General features: G+C 36.1%; 1 protein-coding gene across 6 annotated transcripts in view; it reads right to left on the reverse strand.

Annotated features, from left to right (window-relative positions):
* Positions 1 to 23,345, reverse strand: part of SppL (signal peptide peptidase-like protein) — a 145,825-nt gene that overhangs the window by 47,901 nt on the left and 74,579 nt on the right. For 3 of the 6 annotated variants that reach the window (XM_067121998.1, XM_067122000.1, XM_067122001.1), the window contains one exon: positions 4,476 to 5,606. The exons of the other annotated variants lie outside the window; for them this stretch is intronic. In XM_067121998.1, coding sequence (XP_066978099.1) covers positions 4,476 to 4,504 — 29 coding nt within the window. In that variant the 5' untranslated portion in view covers positions 4,505 to 5,606. The remainder of the gene's footprint in view (positions 1 to 4,475; positions 5,607 to 23,345) is intronic. 6 annotated transcript variants of the gene reach the window in all.

The raw sequence follows: 23,345 nt of genomic DNA on the forward strand, positions 1-23,345 counted from the left end.
AACAACGTTGTTAATAGTCGCTGTAAATATTTACATTATTAGAAGATGTAATTACCAGACGTAAAACATCTGCACATTCTTGACTACGTATTATTATGTTACTATCTTAATATTTTAGTTACTTTGACGGATACACTGGAAAAAAGACCCCCAATACTTGCCGCATATCAGGAACTATAGAATTTGTATGAAGTAAACGTAAATGTCAACATATTATTGTTTCCTTTGATCACGTTAAGCATTATCTAGTATCTGAGAATGTGACATCACAGAGTAAGAGAAGTTAATTTAGATTCTATTTCCCTTACAAAGGATGGAGATGCAAGACTTGATCCTTGCACATTCCCAGTCCTATCAAGAGGTACGTGCCCAAGGACAAATGGTAGCCTTTACTGATCTGGGGGTATACCGAAACTTTTAAATTCAAACTTACAAGCCTATTACTAGACGCGTAATAAATTACTTGCACTCTCCTACGTATGGGCTAACAAGTGATGTAAGAGAGAGAGAGAGAGAGAGAGAGAGAGAGAGAGAGAGAGAGAGAGAGAGAGAGAATTTGGTGCTTTCCACGTACGAATCGGTGTTAGTATTCACTGAGGCTTCCAGGCAGTGTATCATGCCTATTCATTTGTTTTTTCTTAGAACCATCATTCACCCTGACGACCTCCATTTTCGAAATGTTCTCGTACCGATATTTATTTTTGTCTCTCCTCTCACACATCCCAAAGCTTTTGGGGAAACGACTCTTAAGGATATCTGCCAGAGAGAGAGAGAGAGAGAGAGAGAGAGAGAGAGAGTTTTAAGCATGTCTAGGGGAGAATTTAGGCAAGACCTAATTCAGACGACTTCAGACATTGACTACTTTCACCCTCTGTGATATAACTTTAGGTTACTACAAGAATCACAATTAGGCGAGAGCCTTTAACCGGAAATTTGATGAGATCAGACAGCTGACTCGGGCAATTAAAAAGCAAGTGAAAACCAATTAATAGTCCACAATTTGGTGGTCCATTATATATATATATATATATATATATATATATATATATATATATATATATATATATATATATATATATATATATATATATAATTTTATACCGTATACAAAATCATTTCCCCATATTTCAAAAGAGATACGGTCACTGTCACTTTCATACTTCCATTGCTTCATCTTGAATGACCGTGCGCAGTAAATTATTTAAACCCGCCCCTTCAGCACCTTCACATAGGATCAGCAGCAGCGCGTCAAATCCTACACACACACACTACGTTATTCACACCTACGTTGAACTTAGTTTCATGATTTCTAAATATGAAGACTGTTCCGTTCCAACGGCTCTTCTTTCACTGTATTTATCCAACATTTCCTATGCCTTCCCGCAACCACTCCTGAACTATACACTCATTTTCGCCAACCTACTCATTCTTTCCACACGACCAAACCATCTCAAAATACTCTAATCCATCCTTTCTCCCACGCCAACCTTTTCATCAGTTTTTCTAAGTGTCTCCACGTGTCTCATCCTTTTAATATTTAATAGTTCACATATATTACGCTATAAGCTCATCGTTAACAACTTCAACCTTGGCTTCTACCGCCTGTTCAAGTATCTTCACCACTTTTTGCGCGCACGCGCGTATGTATACGCACACGCTACCTTTCTTCACCCATTCTCTTCTCTCACCCTACCATCGTTCATTGTCTTTACTGCCAGATAGTTATATGAAACTACTGCTTCCATTCATCCACTATCCATACCAATATTCATTACTCTATTCCCTGGTTGCCAATTTACCTTATAACATTACTGTTGCTCACTTTTACTCAGAACCTTCTCCTTTTGCAGTTTCTCTTTACTGCCTGCATCATCTACAAACATCATCAATTACACCCTAAATTCACAGCTCGTTTCCTCTTCCTACAAATGCACTGCTAAAACACAGCGGCAAAGCTTCGTTACAGCTTCTCTGTCGTGCCTTACCAAGCCCAAATAATATAATAGTTAAATATATAAAAATAATTTTTTCTCAGATTAGTGTCCTGGCTGTGTGCAACATTCACTCCTAGCTGTTGCATGATGCTAAATCTAATAAGGTACCAAACGTTTTTATTGTTTGTAATGTTGGCAATTTTCTATTTCTCCCGGATGATATATTACCTAAACTGACCACCCATAGCGACATTATGCCAAATGATTATTAGAAAAATATGAGTGACCGTCAAACATTTTGAAAACGAGTTCTGTACCTGAATGTTTATACTCTAGTAAAAAAAAAAAATTCTACCAAATTTATTTGGGAAAATTAAACAAAGAGAGAATTCACAAAAAGAAAAGGCTCAGTATCAAAGTCAGGTTGATATCAAAGCAATGATGGCAATTTTATCATAATCTATATCTCTCCAGACAAAACTTTCAACTCGAGGGCAATTTGTAAGAAAATATTTACGTGATATCCACTTGGAAAAACTCACGTAGTAGTATTGGTACATTTTTAACGCGAATGCAATGGACTTTACTCATGACAAGCAACTTTATGAAAACGCAATACGGAAATTAACCATAAAAGCGAAGACATTATAAAAAAGCATTACAAAACACGAGTTAAAAGACGCATTTACTTGAAGGTTGAAGGAAGTCATTAATCAAGGAAAAGTGAAAGTAATAATTATGTCATAAAATTTAAAAAAGAACAAACAACTCAAAATAGCATTTTGTTATAAAACTACCGTCTAAGAAAAATAAGAGAGAGAGAGAGAGAGAGAGAGAGAGAGAGAGAGAGAGAGAGAGAGAGAGAGAAACTATTCACGGTTAATGAAAATAAGAAAACTACAGATTCCAGAAAGTTATCGCGGTATATACCACAACTGCATTAACTTTACAATAAAGTCTAAACAACGCTTGGAAATATATATTTATTATAATGCCTAAAGCTAACTGTGCAGTCTTATTACTTTAAAAATAGGAAGGAAAGGAGTAAATTCAAAAGGGTCTGTGCAAACTGAAGTTAAAAATTATCTTCAATTCCGCACCAATGTGGAAAAACGACATACGAGTAACTGCAACGTTACTTATCAGTTTAAAATCATTCATTTTAAAATATCAATTTAAGTCACTTGTAAAAACTCTTACAATGAAGAAAATTACCTCCGTAACAAGGCATGAGGTAAGTCTCCTAATACCGTATGCATCGCGAATCAAAAGACCCTACACACCTTCGCTATTAAAACATCGGATACTGCGCTCAAGTCTAACACTCCACGCAAGGCGCTCCCTCCCCGCCACAAGAGAGACAGACAGTCGGTATGAAGAATGGTGGTTTATTATAAGCACATTGTTACTGAAAAGAGCCGAGATAAGCAGTGGAATGTCCGGCGGGATATGACAAGCCCCCTTCGAAGATGTACATCAATGTATTTATGCTCTTGAAGGGTCTAAGGTAACCCAACGCCGACGAACTAGAGGCAACAACTTACTGCGCATCTGGAGGACTCTACGATTGCAAATTCTGATATGAGGGTGCAAGCCAAAACATGCTATATATGCATGTGTGTGTGTGTGTCAGAGAGAGAGAGAGAGAGAGAGAGAGAGAGAGAGAGAGAGAGAGAGAGAGAGAGATTGATTCTACTGTCAATAAAAATTATGCAATTAACCTTAAAAATCACAAAGATACATAATTAAGTATTTGTAACCTGCCCCACAAATTATCTAGGTGACATTTTTAAATACGTACTATACACAAATATAAATTTAACTGACTCAAAGCAGATTCAGTCTGAAGCTAAAGATAAAGAAAAAATAATTGTAAAATCCCCGAATAGTAAAATCAAGATCGAACACATTTAATATGGTATGTCAATTACATCTAAGTAAAATCCCCTAAGCAGCTATATATAGCATCTTCAAAATAAACGCGATAACAGATTACCTCCGTAAGATGACATTATCTCTACTTCTCAATATCATTTCCAACATGAATCCAACTAAAACCTATCCTACCACTGGAAATGGTGTTCAAACTAAGACGGCATGCAAGACAGCTTTCTCTGACCAGACAAAGAGAGACAGACAGGAAGGAGGGCGTCTTTTTATCAATGAAAGTGTCAGGGGAACGTCTGCAGAGGCAAGATTCACCTTAGAGACTCCCCCTCAAGGGGCGATCAGACCATGTCATTGCTGCTGATGTCCCCTCCAGAAGGGAATTTTTTTCTTTTCCTTAAAGATGAAGGAAACCCAACACCGAGATCAAGAAAGGGGGTACAGATGACAATCCATCGTGCAACGGGATGTTACTGGTGCAAAATTTGATAAGGGTGCGCGTGTGTGAAAGGAGTCAAATATGTTATCATTATTATAACAATTTAATCTGAAACCATTAATTAGAGAGAGAGAGAGAGAGAGAGAGAGAGAGAGAGAGAGAGAGAGAAGAACCGAGAGAGAGAGAGAGAACAACCGTACACAAATGATACTTACGCTAAATCCATCACTTTATTATGAGTCATCCTGAGGCTTTTCTGGGGGGGAGGGGGGAGACTGTGGATGGGGACTCTGTAAAGCTCGGCGACTTCAAATAACTTTCGACTGTAAACGAAAATGTCCACACCGCCAGGGGATTGTGCCTGAGAACTAACCTAACGAGGAAACGCCTAAGGAAAAGCCGGAGAGAGACTGCAGAGTCTCAGCGATCAGGTAAGATGAAGGAATTGAAAACTAAAAGAAATAATTTTCAGGGTTATCTGCTCAAAATAAAACCTAGAGAAAAAAAGACTGACGTTATAAAGAGTTCAAGGAAGACATTTTAATGGAAAACGAACGTTAAAAAGAATGACATTAGATTTTGTATTTCAGCAGTGGAGGAAGACATAAGGAAGACTCAGAATTTTATAAAATTAATGACTAGAATTATTAGTAAAATAGAAGAAATATAATTTGTAACTCAGGGACGAAAGGAAAAATCTACAAAATGTAAACAGAAAATGGGGAAAGAAAAGGGGGCGAGAGGAGGGGAGGGATCTAAGTAGGTCTTTTTTACGGACGTTTCCTCATAAGATCAAAATCAGCGCACAAGGGACAAGGACGTGCCCATTAAGGATCACTTTTCCTTCTGAGGGAGGAAAAGGGGGGCCTATATTGTGGTAGTCATGCACTTCAGCTGCGACTGGACACCTTGGATCCCCTTCAGGTTTTCACACCTTCTTAGGCCACACTAATTTGACTTCCAACCCCCTTTTTTGGACACAGAAATCTGGCCCGCCTGCCTTCTCCGCGTCACTTGGAGGTGGAAATATTTGGAGGAAATTCACGTCAATGAGCACATCTCAGCAGCACTGCGTTTGTGTCCGTGACATCAAGGAAAGCGCCGCCCACAAGAATAGTATAAAAATGTCTCAACAATGCACCGTTTCATTTACCACATTTATTCACTGGATGCTTTCACTGCTTCGCGGGACACTTGTCGCCATTCAACTTCGACAATACTTTTACTCCAAGTCTTTTTTAATTCCAATCTTTCGTTTCACTTCCTTACACGTCTTCACCTACAAGTTCTCATCGTACTGATATTACCACATTTGACATGGGAAAACAGAACACATTCAGTTTTTGCTGTGGAAATGAAATTGGAAAATAATATAAAAAAAATCAACACCATTAACGAAATACTCAGCATGTTTTTTTTTGGCATAAAACAATATATAATACGTAACACAACAGGTGAAAATCTACAAAAGATTACGTTCATTATTAAAACAGCTCACTGACAAATAAAAACTGGTTGTAATGTTACCATATTATTATTAGTGTTACTGGGGGCATCAGTTACAATAAAATACAAATGCACTCTAAGTTTCATACCAAATGAGCATTCCTGGTTTAAAACACATAGTTGCTGAATACTAGAAACATGTGTAAAGAGGGATATTTAATATTATATGGCGATTACAGTAGACAAAAATTAAAAAGTTATAGGACGAATTGAAATAGTGCAGCCCACTAGATTATAATTATTATTATTATTATTATTATTATTCAACAAAATGTCAGTTACCACATTGCATGCTCCTAACACGACGAGACACGATTAATCGCGTCGGATTCTTTATGATTCCCAATCCAGACAGATTCCATCAATAATTCCTCACATTCTCTGTATAATTCGATTTGCGTGATTAGAAAAGGGAGACTTCAGATATATATATATATATATATATATATATATATATATATATATATATATATATATATATATATATAAATATATATATATATATATATATATATATATATATATATATATATATATATATATATATATATATATATATATATATATATATATAAGTATATATATATATATATAAATATATATATATATATATATATATATATATATATATATATATATATAAATATATATATATAATCATATATATATATATATATAAGTCGAAACTGAAGTCCCCCTTTTCTAATCACACGTCATGGCAAATCGAATTATAGAGAGAATGTGAGGAATTATTGGTGGAATCTGTCTGGATTGGGAATTATACAAAAATCCGACGCGATTAATCGTGTCTCGTCGTGTTAGGAGCATGACGACGTGGTAACTGACATTTTGTTGAATAATAATAATAATAATAATAATAATAATAATAATAATAATAATAATAATAATAATCCTGTGGGCAGCACTATTTAAATTCGTTCTATATATATATATATATATATATATATATATATATATATATATATATATATATATATATATATATATATATATATATATATATATATAGAGAGAGAGAGAGAGAGAGAGAGAGAGAGAGAGAGAGAGAGAGAGAGAGAGAGAGAGAGAGAGAAAAAGTTAATCTAGCTGGAGTAGTTCTTATAAAAAAAGGAGCCATGAATAAAACAATCTGCTACAATCACTTCACATAAAAAATAAAAGGGATGAACTCTGCTTTATATATTCCACAGTGGACAATGGGTACAAATGAAAAAAAAAAGTCAAGAGTGTAATCATTCAATGAACAACGTTTACACCCGCTGCAATAATTCTACAAACAGACTGGAGAATATTTAAACATTTATTCCGCTACTACACGTAAAAAAAAAAAAAAATAAAATAAATGCTTACCATCGCCAAATACATTCTCAGTACTTTATGGACTGAACTCACTTATAAGAAAAGGTGGTGATGATACACATACGGTACGTGAGTGCACGTGTATCTAATGAACGCCATTTAAGTACTCCGTTCGGAACAAACCGCAATTATTGTTAATTACTTGGGGTGAAATCGAGGAGCCGACTTGAGCCAACAGACCGAAAAGACAAAAGACGAACAACGTCGGAAAAAAAGGAGGGGCTTCGCTCTGTAATATCAATAGTAATCTATCAACTTAATTATCAACATACACACACACAAATAAAAATACACAACACAATATATATACATACAACTTGAAGGCTCTATTCTTCTGGCTCCAGTCTCTCTAAAGGAAAAAATGGAGGATAGTGAAATTATGTACATGTACATGTGTATATAATATATATATATATATATATATATATATATATATATATATATATATATATATATATATATATATATATATATATATAATTACACGTGTCTGTAACGTGCCATCTGAAGGTTTTACGTAGGTAACATAAACGAAGGTTAATGAAATTATGAGAATTTAAGTACATACTTGTAATGTTCATGCACGTCGACGCACACTTGAGCAAAAAGCCTTGGGAAATCCATGGCTACAAAGAAATAAAATGATTTCCGTATTTCTCTTCGATTCAAGAAAAAATAAATAAGTAAAAATAAAAAATAAAAAATTAGTTTTTACGCACTACACAATTAAGTACTGTGTAAATTTTATTTTTGCTGCTAAAAGTGGCACATATTTAATGTAACTAATTAATGAAGTTTTACTACTCCCCATGACAAAATTTTGTCATTTTCATCCTAGACGTACTTAAGAGGATAAAGATTTGTAGACAACTAGCAACGAACCAAAAAGTCCATTACCCTAAAGTCTCTTGAAACTTATCAAGCAAATTCCGTGTCGTCTTTGTATTGTACCTAGTAGCCTATACCCACCTAAACCGATAAGCACGTGTGGCATATATATTAAAATTAAATGTAAAACGGCTTAAAATCTAATCATAAAAGTTATTTCTTGCGGACTGAGTGGCTAATAAATCAATGCTACAGTTGCTATGAAAACCAACTGTAGTATATTCAATACACTACAGCAGCCAAATATATGGAATTGAAACTGAAGAAATGAAAACTTGGACAGGTGCTTTTAAATCGTCCCCAAAGGTATCAGTACGAAATGAAAGTGGCAAACCTGCACTGACACTTCATCGTAACAGGAAGCTATGTGAAGGGCGATAAAGATGAGAGTCTATTCTCCCATTGAAAGGTTATTTGACCAAAGAGAAATCGTTAATATCCATCCTCCAATCTCCCCATTTACAGTTAATCGACCTAATGAATCAGTAACAGTGAGAATTAGCATCTCTCCTCCTTGGACGGTCCCCAAGTTCAGAGCTTGTGCCCAACTATAAAGCTTGTCAGGAAAATTAAATATAAACTTCTTAGCATCATGAAAAACAAACAGAATATATTCAAGGCTCATGCTGTGTAATTAACCTTTCCGGATCTGTTTATCGTTTTCCCAAACACTGAGATTCCCCTCAGCTTCTGCAAGAAGTTCTAAAGAAAAGTTACTTAGTCAAAAGGTGGGTTCACCAACTACAGCAGGTAAAATAGTGGCTTCTGCGCCGCTAACACGGGACCTTAGGCTTCCTCCTGAATTGCCGGGGTGCCTCTAATACTGATTTTGATTTTTTTCCCCATCCTGTATAATGACACAAAATTCTCCTCCTATTTTCTCTGGTTCCTTGAAGAAACAACATGTATTCTTTCAGAAACAATACCTGAAACTGAAGCTGACTTCAAGTCCCTATTGCCATTTATAGAATGAATCTAGTGCCTGCAAGAATTGCAGAGGAATCTGGTTTGTATGCCTTTTTCCCATATCAAAGTAATCAAATTTGGCATTACAAGCAACCATCCGGGTTGCTGCAAGAACCACGGGAACATCCAGGGTTGTAGGAAAATGATACATTTTTTCGTTACCAGACCTCAAAAGGGTTAATAATGTTGGTTGCAAACCTCTATCAACAATATATTAAACCCACAGGTGAATTGTGGCACTCTTAATACCAAAATGAGTGCCACATTGAATATATCTAGTTTTATAACTTGTCAAACTCGTCTGAAGCATAAACATTTCATGAACAGCCAGCAAGGACAGGTCACTGTGGGAAGTCAACATTAACAACTGCATAAATTTTAGGTAAATGTCTAATTCAACAAAAGAGATCTTAAGATAAGGTTTGGAAAGAGAGCAATTAAAGGATTTGTTTTCAGAACCTTCATAATTTTCGGGCTATCCAGTTTTAAGTTTGATAAAGAGCTGTAATCCGTTAACTAAATCTATATTCTTTGTTAACAACACATCATCTTGGACCTGTGAGCGTTAACTCCGATCTATTTAAACTACCTATCAATAAAAAATATTAGAATGATCCTATCTCAGTCTAGTTATGTTAAGGATGTCCCACAACCAAACAAACGTGAATAAATTCACTACACAGATAAAAGGACCTCCCTCAGAAGTCAGCCAACTGTCAGAAGTGCATGTCTCCTCAACGCTAAGGTCTCCACACTGCCATCATCATCATCAACATTATCACTATCATTACTCTTAATCAACGCCGCCATGAACACCGTCACCGCATCCCGAAACCAGACCTGATGACTAACAGTTCATTACATTCACCGAGGTGAAGCTGAAGGTGCTGACAAGGTCACCGGGTCTAGACTAACAGTCCTGGCAGCAGCATTCCCTCACTTACTCAATATGCGCACGGGCAAAATAAAATTAACGGTCTATACGGAGAAGGAAATTAGAAAGGAAACAACAAGAATGGCGAACGAACAATACTAAACGTGAATTATTCATGTTTAGTATTGTTCGTTCGCCATTCTTGTTGTTTCCTTTCTAATTTCATGGTAATAATATACACGATGCTAAGAATGAGAAGCTGAGGCACAGTAATAACTCTCTCCTCTTCCCTTCAAATAGCTTACGAAATTATTATATACACAACTATTAATTAACATCAAATCAAATCAACACATTATAAGTGTTCCCAATAATTTCTAAACTAGACAACAAATCAATAAGATCTGGCGAATATTTTTCTAGCTCGTCAAAAATCTCGAGGTCAAGCGAAAAATGCAGCCGACCTAATACGGTCATTTGAAAAGGAAGGAAGTATACTTTGGGCATAAAAATATTCCATTCTTAGGACCGCAAAGAACACCGAGAGTCTTGGCTGGCACAAGGTCAGCCTAACCTAATAACAAAGCGGCGTTATCACAGCGTGACCTCGGTTCAATACTGTACAGTTTAAGGACGGAAATGACTCAAAAGGGTAGACTGCGTCCACCTGCCTATTACTGAATCATTACCAAACATTTTATCTTTTATTATATTTTGCCATGAAATTTTACCTCAGAGACGGCGACAGGGGAATCTGGAAAAAAAAAAATGAAAATTTCGAAGATCTGTTAATTATATCAGCAACACTGGGCATCCCATGAACATGCAACTACCCATAAACAAAGTGGTCTTAAAGAATGGAAAAAGTAAGTTTTCTTAGCGTAATACGAATCGACGATTAAGCAACGACACATATACCAGTTTTTTCTCCGACTGCACTAAAATTCACATACATAAAACGGCAGAATCTCCCACGCCTGCGAACGTGAGCGACCTAATGGCCCTGAAATATGATTAAAAAGAATTCTCAACAGCACCACACCAAAGGTAAATTACTCCTTCCTTAATCTAAAAACCAATATGTTGAGAAGAGCTTGGGAGACTGTCTTCCACTCCAATGCCCTCAAGTTCCCACCATTCTGAACGAACAATATCGTGCACTGGTTTTTCTCTTGCAACTGGTTTCACACATTCGCGACTCCGTTCCTCTGACTCGTTTCCCGTCCTTACTGCTGTCAGTACCAGGAATGCTTTATTCCAGTTCAGGACTGAGGGAAAACTTGTACCTAATGCCCAGAAGCAGATATGGGATACCGATAACTGTTCTTCACAATGAGTTAAATCTTTCTACTTTTCGTGGAATCAAGTGAACATCTCACCATGAAATACACTTTGATGTGCCCAAAAATCTCCGTTGCGTATCCAGATTAACCACACATAAGCATCCAGCACGCGTTCAAACGTGGACAATTTTCAATAAAAAAAAATATTCTCCATAGAACGAAAAATAAAGACTGTAACAAAGGATTCGTCATAATGCTTCCAAGATTTGACACTTTTCTCAGAGATTTATCAATGTCACTCGACGAACTCTCCCATGTAACTGAACCACGACGAAGTGATGCCAGATATGAACAATAATTGTGATAGCTAACGGAAACTTATTCAGTTTCTAGGTGAATGACAGCAGCTCTGCTTGGATCACGGTAAAGACTAACGCAAAATCCCAAAGAGTACCAAAGTCCTTACGTAATTCAAGTAATGGAAAAAGGGCCGACAAAAGAGAGTGAATGCTAAGCACTCAGCAATATTGCACGCATTGATTACATCAGCTGCAGCAAAGGTCATTGCTGCCATGCGATTCATGAAATTTGATCAACAGTCAACACATATCTAACAGATAAAGTCTTTCCCATTTTTCCCTCCGTGTCAGTGAATGTGACTTCAGTACAGCATGAAATACAATTACGATGTAACTTCCTTTGTACAAGGTCAACTTCCCAAACGTATGGCAATTCGAGCATTTTCTCCATCATCGTCATTCAGCTCCTCTTCATACGTACTGGAATTTAAATTTAAATGATCCCCTTCTGAAGTGGGTCAGACAGGCTTCATATGGAGCATCTCTGATCTTCCGAAGCTCTGACAAGGCACTGACAAACTTCACCTAGCACCCGGATACATCAAGTCAACTGCCATTTGGTACAGGGAAGGCAAACACGTCGATCCGGAACGGAAGCATAACTGTTGACCTGATTACTCTGCAGATACAATACCTGTATAACACTGGGGGCTCCAGGTCCTAGAATGAATACTAAATTATCCAATAAGAAAATTTCACTGTTCACGCGATGTCTGAACCAATACCACGCACATGGATGAAAATAAACAATTTTCAACACAACCCAAAGCAAAGTAGACAGGAAACTAATTTCTGCGTAATGACCAGTTCCTTTGGAAAGCAAACAAATAAAGTGCAAAGGCATATAAATGTTCGAAGGTCATTATGTAAGATGAACATGACAAGCAGAAAGACGCAAAGATAACTTCAAATGATGCACCACATACCAATAATAAACCAATGCCAATTCAAAATACGAAAAGTTAACGATCATACATAAAATACAAAGAAAATCTTATATCATTTGACGCTGACAACTCGTCCTGGTGCGGAAAAAGAGGCGTTGAACGGCCAACAAAGACCTGACTCTAAGAAATCACTTTCACTCACACTCAGACCTCAAGTACACTTAACCATTTCCCCACCCACCCTCCCCTCCGACCCCACCCAATCCCACTCCAGTTCACCTAAAAACCTTTAACCGCAACATCGGCAAACTTACTCTATTATTGTCATTTACGACAGATTAATAACGTGTGAGTCAGCAACTTTTCCTTCTACTGTAATGATATTATCATAAACTACTACTGTATTATTCAAATAATTTTAAGGCGTTACTTTTACCTTGTAATCAAAAACATTAACGAAAATATAAGGAGGTTTATTTTGTCCAAAACAACATTCCCACTGTGGATTCTTTTTGTTCTGTTCGGTATAATGCCAAAAATTAAGTATCACCCTCCGATATAACAAGACAAACAATATAACACTAATAAAATTAAAGTGCGAAACATCAATCAATCAATCAGTCAATATCCCCTACCAAAGTTCTCTTCAAAGCATAAATTACCTTTGAGGAATTATAGTTTAGTAATTTTTACAATCTGAAGTACCAGAATATAACCAAAAAAATAATGCTGCATAATCTATATAAGTAGTAGTCCGGGAAAAAAATCCTACACAGATGTTTAAAATCGAATCAAAATGGCCATCTGATTGCCGACATCCACACATTAGCTGTAGCTTAATCGAGACACGGAATCAAATCGAACTACATAATTCCAAAAATCCCTTTTATCAAACAGATTAATCACCGACATGAGTTTCAAACACCAACACAGGAATGAATCACCTGTGCGAAAATGTCATAGTCTCCTCCACACGCATTAGCGGGAAGCGCGAAAATAACAGCCTTCACACTTGGTCTCAATGCCACACACAATCATCTTTCAAACAATGACACCACAAAGCGCAGCACATGACGCACCGAATGACAAAGATACCAAGAACACCTCCATATAATGGTACCTCTATACGCAAAACACTTTGCAAGAAACATTTCTACACGAGGAGCACTGGGAAAATAGAAGAAAGACGTAAGTAACCTACAAAAACCTGTTCATTTGACGTGAGCGGTTATGCTGCGCACATGTGACGCCACAATGTTCCAACGATCGCACAACAAAGGAATAGATCACCAAAGTAGACCCTACCGCATAAACAAACGCGAGAGATACAGTTTCGATAGCACATTCATTAATATATGTGCGACTGAGGGGAAATAATACTACACAAAATTTCAATATAAATAATTACAGGTTTGTAATTATACCCGAAAATCCTTTCAGCATCAACCGTTCACACACGCACACACACGTGTGTGTATATATAAATATAAATAATAAATAAATAAATAAATTGAAATGTGCCTTATACCCTTTAGAAATATATAAATTAATATTTTATATTGATATACTATATATATATATTATATATATATATATATATTTAAATTTAATTGCCCAATCACCTTTAGGTAACATAACTCATGATTTTGAGGTTGATATTACTATATATATGCCCTTTATCACCCTATATATATATATAATTATAATCATATATATACATAACTCATATATTACCATATATATATATATATGTATATATATATATAAATTGTCCAAGTTTTCAGGAAATCTACAGTAACTACATCGCATAAATACCACGGGAAATAAAGAAAATTAAACATTCTTCTATTCTATTGTATTGTTAAAAAAATATATATATATTTGAAAGAATAAAAACAAAAAGTCAGTCGACTACATGAGTATTTCCACCTTTTCAAAATTGACCACGGCAAGCGATGCGAAACCTATGTGAGAGAGAGAGAGAGAGAGAGAGAGAGAGAGAGAGAGAGAGAGAGAGAGAGAAAGAATTACTGTTTACCAGATGATAAGATTCTTAGACTGAAGAGGTCCAGCGCGTGGAAGAACAACCTTGAGGTTTTCACGGTAAGTGCAAGAAGTACCACAAACGAGATGTCAACGGCTCAGCTTAAGGGCACTTCTCCCAGTTGTAGAGGCACGGCTGTTTTGATCCATTTAATGATTTACTTCTCAACAATGGAAAAACAAGAACACATTCGTATATATTTCCACATTTCCATCACAAAAATGTGAAAAAAGGAAAGAACAGAGAAAAGAATACAAGACACGTGTAAAACATAAGTAAATTAATAAAATAAATATAAATCAGAAATATCTATTCTATACAATATTCAGTGACATGGATAGAGCTCATTATAGCAAGTATATGAAAATTAATTGCCCTTGTCGAAAAAAGTACTGAAATATTCAAGTGAACAACAGCTCATGAGCGACTTATAATGGATAAAACAATGCCATATAAACATTCATATTATACGGACATAGGTTGTTTTTAAAGATGAAATTTCATATTATTCAGTGTCAATGTACAGTATTTACAACGGCATACATAACATATGCATACAACTACTCTAATCGAAAGAGATGAGATGCTGCTGTTGCTGTGCATCCAGTCCTTGCTGATTTGGTTATAAATTACCCTCAATTTCAACGAAGCTTCTGAAAGAGTAGCAGTAATGAAAACAGCAACAGAAAATATACATCAAGACAAAGAGTAAAATTCCCAGTCTAGAAAAAATTTCCTGGTGTCTAAATTATTCAAGTAACCAGAGCAGTATAAAAAACTCATACCTATCGTGTAAGCCCCAAATACAATGCAGTATGATGCATATCGTGATAGATGATACTCAGCACGGCAGCTAACTCTATATCCTGAACTTGAAACTGACGAGCAAAATCAACCGAATTAAAGAAATGCTCGAGTACGCACAAACACATCAGTCACCAACTTCCATTACCGCCTAGAACAATGAACTGCAGCAAACTGAATCACAGAAAACAGTGAAAATATGAATTTACAACAGAACCGATCTGATTATGTTCCGAAAAAGTTCACATTTTCAAACGAGCACACAAATCTCAGTCCTATGTGTTTCGGAAATTCTGCAAAATGAAGAGTATGACATGAAAATAGTACCAGCGCAATTTTTCCACTTTCACCCAAAATCTTAGCGCAAGGGAATACAAAACAACGCCCAACGCAGGGGTGATTAGCCTAATGAACACCCTATTGTTCTCTTTTAATCTCTGCGGAATCAACACAAGGACAGTACCTCATAAAGCATTCGACGGTAGGGAGGACGACGAAAAAATATGAACGGTGAAGTAAGGAACGGACAAAAAACTTTGAACAGGATAAAAACAACGAACAAAACGAAAAAATCTAGGATATGCAAAACGGTTCATGGATCAGAGAGATGAAAATAAGCCCTTTCTCTTTGCAAACAATAAGAGCAGGATTTTCCCATGGTAAGGAAACAAAGCAAAACAAACAGGAGAAGCAAAAAGGTCAAGGAATCTTGAATTGTGGAGCAATGCCACTTTTTTCACCTTCCGGCCCCCGAGAAAGTTCATTTGTAGGACCAACAAAAGAGTATAAAGTTGCTTTTCTATACAAAAATTACCTGGAGTTTACTATACAACTAAGCACTGTATAATCCTTATTAAGCTTAACTACGATTACTCAATGGTGGAAAATTGAGAAACCGCCATAAATGAAATTAACTCCCAATCACACAGATGGATGTGCTTCATTCACTATTATATTAACACCTAACAAATTATGTACTGACTCAATGAATGCAGAACGACAAAGACTATTTCTTTATCGTTTTTCCTTCGAATCTTTTTAATACCGTCTGAGTTCTATCCACCTCAGCTAAAGAAGGATATTATCATATATTATATATATAGGCTGCTTATTTCACTGGCCCTGACTAAGGTAAAACATTCCTCACAAAACAACAATTAGGGCATGCGAGGAGACGGTGAATTCAGGAAAATTATACATAATATAAACAACTAATAAATCATTATATAGTTTCGAAATTGCAATCCCTCGAGATCCAAAAGTTCCAAATCTGATAACACCATCTACGCTTCACAGACTGGAATTATTGTAAATGATAGAAAAATGACCGTCGGATATTAGGAGAATACACACTATACAAACGGCAGACATTAAATTACGAAGTCTATTACATATTTTCGTAACAAAAAAAAATATTAAAGAAAAGAAAGAGAGTGAGAATGATTGATCAGTTTCAATCATCAAAGCCGTCACACACACACACACAGAGAGAGAGAGAGAGAGAGAGAGAGAGAGAGAGAGAGAGAGAGAGAGAGAGAGAGAGAGAGAGAGCCGCGATATCCCAAAAACAAAAGGAAAAATGTATTCCTAGATCCTGCAGTACTTCATTATTAAAAGCTGTCTATCCTTAAGAAGCAGGTTTCAAGTTACACAACCGTCACTTAACCAGTTATAAAGCGGGTTTCTTTTCGGTACTGGTAATTTCACGCTAACCTTAAAGAGTCCCCGAACCAAAACCGAATTATATATGAACGGTTCCATAAACCAAAAATTCAACTCGACAGTTACCGTTGAAACTAACTTGGTTATAAATACATATTGCAATATCAACATGACAGATTAAAGGAAAGAACAAAATAATATCGAAACATTGTTACCACAAAATACTCACGCACTGTAAATGAAATTATAATAAAGAACAAAGACCAGCGTACAGGTGGGTTTCTCATTTAAAGCTAAACTATTTCTAAACAAATAAAGGTATATACAGGACGATGTTATTTGTTTCACTATGTTTTACCAAATGCAGAGAGCTTTTATGCTTTTTAATTTTTTAAAACAACAACAAAGCCTATTATCCTGTAGTCCCGTCATTTTTTTAACGAAAGGTTAGTTTTTTTTTATCAAATGGTAATGTCTTTATCCTTCATAATCTTAGTTTGTCAAAAGATGAGAGCTCTTAATCTTCTTTTTTTTCAGGTGTTACAAATAGCTCATTCTTTTTATAAACTGAAATATTTGTTTGCTCAATCTACAACATTTGCGATTTGGAATTTACTTCTGTAAAGCCTAAGAGTGTTAATAATCTCCTGCTTTTTCATCTTAAAATTTTGCCATTAAAGGAAACAGTAAAAAAGAAATAAACATGTAACGTCAACACCATTAGTTAAACATTTCGAGGCGCATACAACTATAAACGAACAAGAGACACAGCTTTTAAGGGGATCATAAAACGCCTGATAACCCTAAATCCGTCCGATCACATCTTAAAGGGACCAGGGGAGAATTTAATCAATTATTTCTTTCATAATGGCATGGAGGCTGACGGGATGGACAGGGCCTAAAAGGAGAGAGAGAGAGAGAGAGAGAGAGAGAGAGAGAGAGAGATGGTAAATGAATAAGAGCGGAAATAAGATTAACAGGTGCATGGCTTCGGTTTTTCTACTCTGAATCTCACAAACCATTAAATGAATTAAAATTGTAATTACTGCATTGTCGTTGTTATTAATACTGAAAGTTAGCAAAACATTCACACGGAACAAGCCTAAAAGCCTACACAGAACAGGATGACATTATGCAAATCAAGGATGACAGAGAGAGAAAAAATAGAAAAAAACAGTAACAAAAATGTTTGCAGCAATTAAAGTCGGAAAGTGAATGCAATATAGTACGGCGTTTTGAAGTCCACTACTGCAACATCTCTCACAACTCCCAAGATCAGATCCATTATTACTGCCAGAAAGACCATTCCTCAAACAAAGTTACCAATAACTTATCATATCAAATTAATAAACGTTCAATCTAATAAATTGTTAAGTATTTTAGAAAATGTCCCCAAATGGCTTGTACAACCAATGAGAGTTACAACCCATTAGTACAGAATCGTGCAACGTACAAGAATAAAATTATTTCTAGAATTATACCCGAGTCTACGTTTTGTATCACCGGTTTCCAAAGACGTCACTCATAATTGCCACTAACCTAAAAAAAAAAAAAACCGCTGGAGGGATAAATCTGGGAATATTCCGTTGTCCGTGTAAGGAAGGTACACTACCACAAAACACGTTTTCATTAAACCTGTTAAAATACCTTGACAACCAAGCCCCTAAGAATTCTATGAAAAGTGTCACAACACTTGAATGAATCTATCGTAAAACTCCGATAAGCGTTTCACGGCACTTCAGTGAACTTGAAGTATTATAGCTCGCGTATTGCCCGTAATTCATGTAGTTATATCCGTGTTATGCATGGCAAATCAAATAATCCGTATACAATTTTGACAAACCCCTTTAAAGAGTACCTACAACTTATGAAAAAATACATAAATATTCAAACGCATATGTTCGTGTAAATTACTATGAAACGAAAAAATAATAGAGGAGTTCTGGAATGCATACTGAAAAAGTAATTTTATACACATTTCTACAGTGCTGTACAACTCTCGTTAAATATCAAGTCGCGTCTAAATATTCCCCACATAGCAACAGACATTTATTTTCAAATGCTTAAGTTGCAAATGTACTGAGGAATTAAAGGCACTACACACATCAGAAGGTAGCAGTGCTCTGACCTAAGTGGTGATGACGCATGCACGGACCATCACAATGCCCTACTCAAGTACTGAGAGAGAGAGAGAGAGAGAGAGAGAGAGAGAGAGAGAGAGAGAGAGAGAGAGAGAGAGAGAGAGAGTGAGTTATTAACAACTATTCGTTGTACACGAAGGGATAATTCTTCGCAGAGAGAGAGAGAGAGAGAGAGAGAGAGAGAGAGAGAGAGAGAGAGAGAGAGAATGAGGGGGGGAGATTGCAGCAAACACAACAGATACCAATGGAGAAAGGTTTGTCAACCTAAACATGACCAAGATTGAAGGGAATCTGCCAAAATATATACACAACATTTAAGCTCAAGTCCTTTGCTTGTAAATAAGTTTTATAAACCCAAGGTCTTATATTTGGGCAGTACATTTTAGGCATTACCTCATGTATAAAAATATCATATATATATTTTTATAGAGTTTATCATTGAAGCCACTCACTTGGTTCGTTTTCGCGACGCAGCAGAAAACTAAACAGCTGCTTTGACCAGCACATCGTCTACAAACAGTTCCCAAATCACGTTTATCTTGATAAATCGTTGAACATTTTCTAAAATTAGGTACTTACACCTGCTCAACAGCGATTTTAAGTCTTGTCACATACTTCAAAACTCTGGAAATTATAGGAATCGCGCGATCTTTCTCGTTGCATCGTTGGTAAGAACAGAAGATAAAATAAGTTTTCCTTCCCTTCAAGAAGGACAACAACTTTCTGTCTGTATATTACAAGTCCTGACGGATAATAAATAAAAAAGGTATAACAGGAACAATGACTCAAGCTACTAAACCTTCACATTTACAATAAAGTGGAACCCAACCAGTGACCACCTAGTACTAAAGGATTACACAGTTGAGTAAAAAGTACTGTTTACCTTCTTCAAGCACCTCGATGGTGACGAATAACTCAACTGGATAATAAAAGGCGCTATTATATATGTAGCACTTTCTTTAACAAAGTCACAAAGTTCTATTTTAATCCTTCACATTCCTCATCACCCCTCCCGCCCCAGCAAGCTTATCATCCCTCCCCCCCGGGTCCCTATTACCTTCCTAAGAGGGAATGCTGTGACATTAATGACGTCAGCACCAGGGTACATCAAGAACACTTATCAAACAAACAAAGTCAATAAAGCACCACGATGAACAACTTTCAAATTAGCAGAGCAAGACTTAACGTCATCATGCAATGGTTAACACCTGACCGATGCAAAAGAGTTACTAACACAAACTTGCTAAAAATCTCACTTCCATAACACTGGTTTAGAAGCTGAGAATTTTCCAGAGCAGAGAAAACGTTAAAACGGTTAGATAATCGCTATGGATATTCCAACACAGAAAATTTTTAACAAAATTTTCATACGCAGGTATCCTGCTACACATTTGAGATCTCGAAATGTGATGAGGAATTTTTAGAAAATATGGTAATTACTTAATTCATGCAGGCACAAGCTACGGTTATCAAACTATTTCATAATGCCTACATGACGACAACAACAATAATAATGGTAATATTCCATGCCGGAGAATGAAAAATACGTAAAACATCTCAATTATTCTAATTTTTTCAGAGAGAGAGAGAGAGAGAGAGAGAGAGAGAGAGAGAGAGAGAGAGAGAGAGAGAGAGAGAATACAACCAACGATGATGATAATGTAAAAGGAAAACAAACTAGATCCTACAGTAAATCCCATTAATAACACAAAAGGTAACATGTTACTTGAAGAGACCAGATCTGCTTATTCAATACATATGACACAGGGCATTGCTCTTGAAAGGTGCTTAACTCACTGCCGCTACAAATATCTCAGCTGATTTTTTTGCATCACCACATATAGCCTACACGAAGCGTGAACTTCAAAGTCAAAGCCAAATTTGGGCAGCCATGCAAGTTTATGCACTGGCCATCAAAAGATTTTACTTTTTATTTCCTGAACTAGTTTCCAGAGCAGGTAGGCATAATGCTAAACTCAAAAGTCGAACCTTTAATACAATTTCACTTATCAATAGTTTCCAGAGCAGGTAGGCATAATGCTAAACTCAAAAGTCGAACCTTCAATACAATTTCACTTATTAATAGTTTCTAGAGCAGGTAGGCATAACGCTAAACTAAAAAGTCGAACCTTTAATACAACTTCACTTGTTAATAATCTCAAAAATGAATTGATATGGCGATACACAGTCCAAATTTAAAAGAAGTTACGGTACTAATAAAGTTAGCTCCTTTTGAAGTCCTAGAAGACATTACCTACATCAGAAACCTCATTATACTGTGTATGTATGTATATGTGTATGTGTATATATATATATATATATATATATATATATATATATATATATATATATATATATATATATATATATATATATATATATATATAAATGAAACTTCCTCATTTCAAGTGCAAACAAATCTAACATAACTCCACATTTCCTTTAAGCAAGTTGGTAAGCATGGCCACATGATGTCGACGACACCTGTTCGATCTGTGCAAAATCTTACCCTCTTTTAGCTGTAAAGCTAACATCCACTTAGCGCAGTAAATAAACTAATGACTTGTGTCATAATCTGAGGTGGATACTGGGATTCTCTCAAAAGTGTTTCTAAAAGATTAACTATATTTCCTTAAGTTTCAGGACGCGCGCAAAAGTTCTCTCTCTCTCTCTCTCTCTCTCTCACACATACACACACTAATACATTATATGTCAGTGAATTTGTATTTCAACAGAGACAACGCTTATCATTATCATATAAAGATACATATCAACAGAAACCCCAAACCCGTATTTGCACTTCCGAAAAAATCTCCAATCAAACGAGTCTAAACAACTCGTGAAGTCATACAGTTCTTACGTCCTCATACTACTTACAGTACTACTCTCCTGCCGGTTTCTCCTCTTGCGTCCAATTCTTCACTGAATGAATTCTTCGTTTAGAGACCGTCGAGTTTTTGTACATGTGATAAATCGAGGAATACGAGTTCAAAAAAGTTAGGTATACCTTAGTTTAACCAGACCACTGAGCTGATTAACAGCTCTCCTAGGGTTGGCCCGAAGGATTAGATTTATTTTACGTGGCTAAGAACCAATTGGTTACCTAGCAACGGGACCTACAGCTTATTGTGGAATCCAACCACATTATAGCGAGAAATGAATTTCTATCACCAGAAATAAATTCCTCTTATTCTTCATTGGTCGGTCGGAGATTCGAACGCGGGGGCAGCAGAGAACAAAACCTACCCGCCCAATGAGGAACTCAATATTTCAACGAAGTCTCTCTCTCTCTCTCTATCTGTGTGTGTGTGTGTGTGTGTGTGTGTGTGTGTGTGTGTGTGTGTGTGTGTGTGTGTGTGTGTGTGTGTGTGTGCAAAGTTAAAATACAACGGCGAGTTCGAAAGTACATCCTTTAATCTCTCTCTCTCTCTCTCTCTCTCTCTCTCTGTGTGTGTGTGTGTGTGTGTGCAAAGTTAAAATACAACGGCGAGTTCGAAAGTACATCCTTTAATATTTCACCTCTCTCTCTCTCTCTCTCTCTCTCTCTCTCTCTCTCTCTCTCTCTCTCTCTCTCTCTGTGTGTGTGTGTGTGTGTGCAAAGTTAAAATACAACTCTCTCATCCTTTAATATTTCACCTTAGTCTAATGTCTCTCTCTCTCTCTCTCTCTCTCTCTCTCTCTCTCTCTCTCTCTCTCTGTGTGTGTGTCTGTAATGTTAAAATGTAACGACAGTTCGAAACCACATCCAATATTTCACCTTAGTCTAATGTCTCTTCTCTCTCTCTCTCTCTCTCTCTCTCTCTCTCTCTCTCTCTCTCTCTTATCTCTCTGTGTGTGTGTGTGTGTGTGTGCAAAGTTAAATCCTTTTTCATAACAAATAAAACGTAATCTGTTAAGCTCTCTCTCTCTCTCTCTCTCTCTCTCTCTCTCAGCTCTGTAATGTTAAAATGTAACGACAGAAAACACAAACAGCCTTATCTTCGGCGTTATCGTTTTATTTTTTTAACAAATAAAACGTAATAAACCTTTAATTAGAGAATAAACATCAAAACTTTATTCGGAGTTTTATTTATTTGTAAAAGTATAAACCGACATCATCACTGTATTCAATAATAATAATAATAATAATAATAAAGACCGTGACAACAAAAACCATCACTAATTATTTGTAATTTCCACTATCCTGAATATATAGTTCTTATGGATATCGTAATGATGCATTATTTTTGTACAATGTAATAATCATTAGATGATGACCGCTAATAGTTTTAAACGGGGATCATATACCCAC

Source organism: Macrobrachium rosenbergii, chromosome 20, assembly GCF_040412425.1.
Source record: "Macrobrachium rosenbergii isolate ZJJX-2024 chromosome 20, ASM4041242v1, whole genome shotgun sequence".
Taxonomy (NCBI): domain Eukaryota; kingdom Metazoa; phylum Arthropoda; class Malacostraca; order Decapoda; family Palaemonidae; genus Macrobrachium; species Macrobrachium rosenbergii.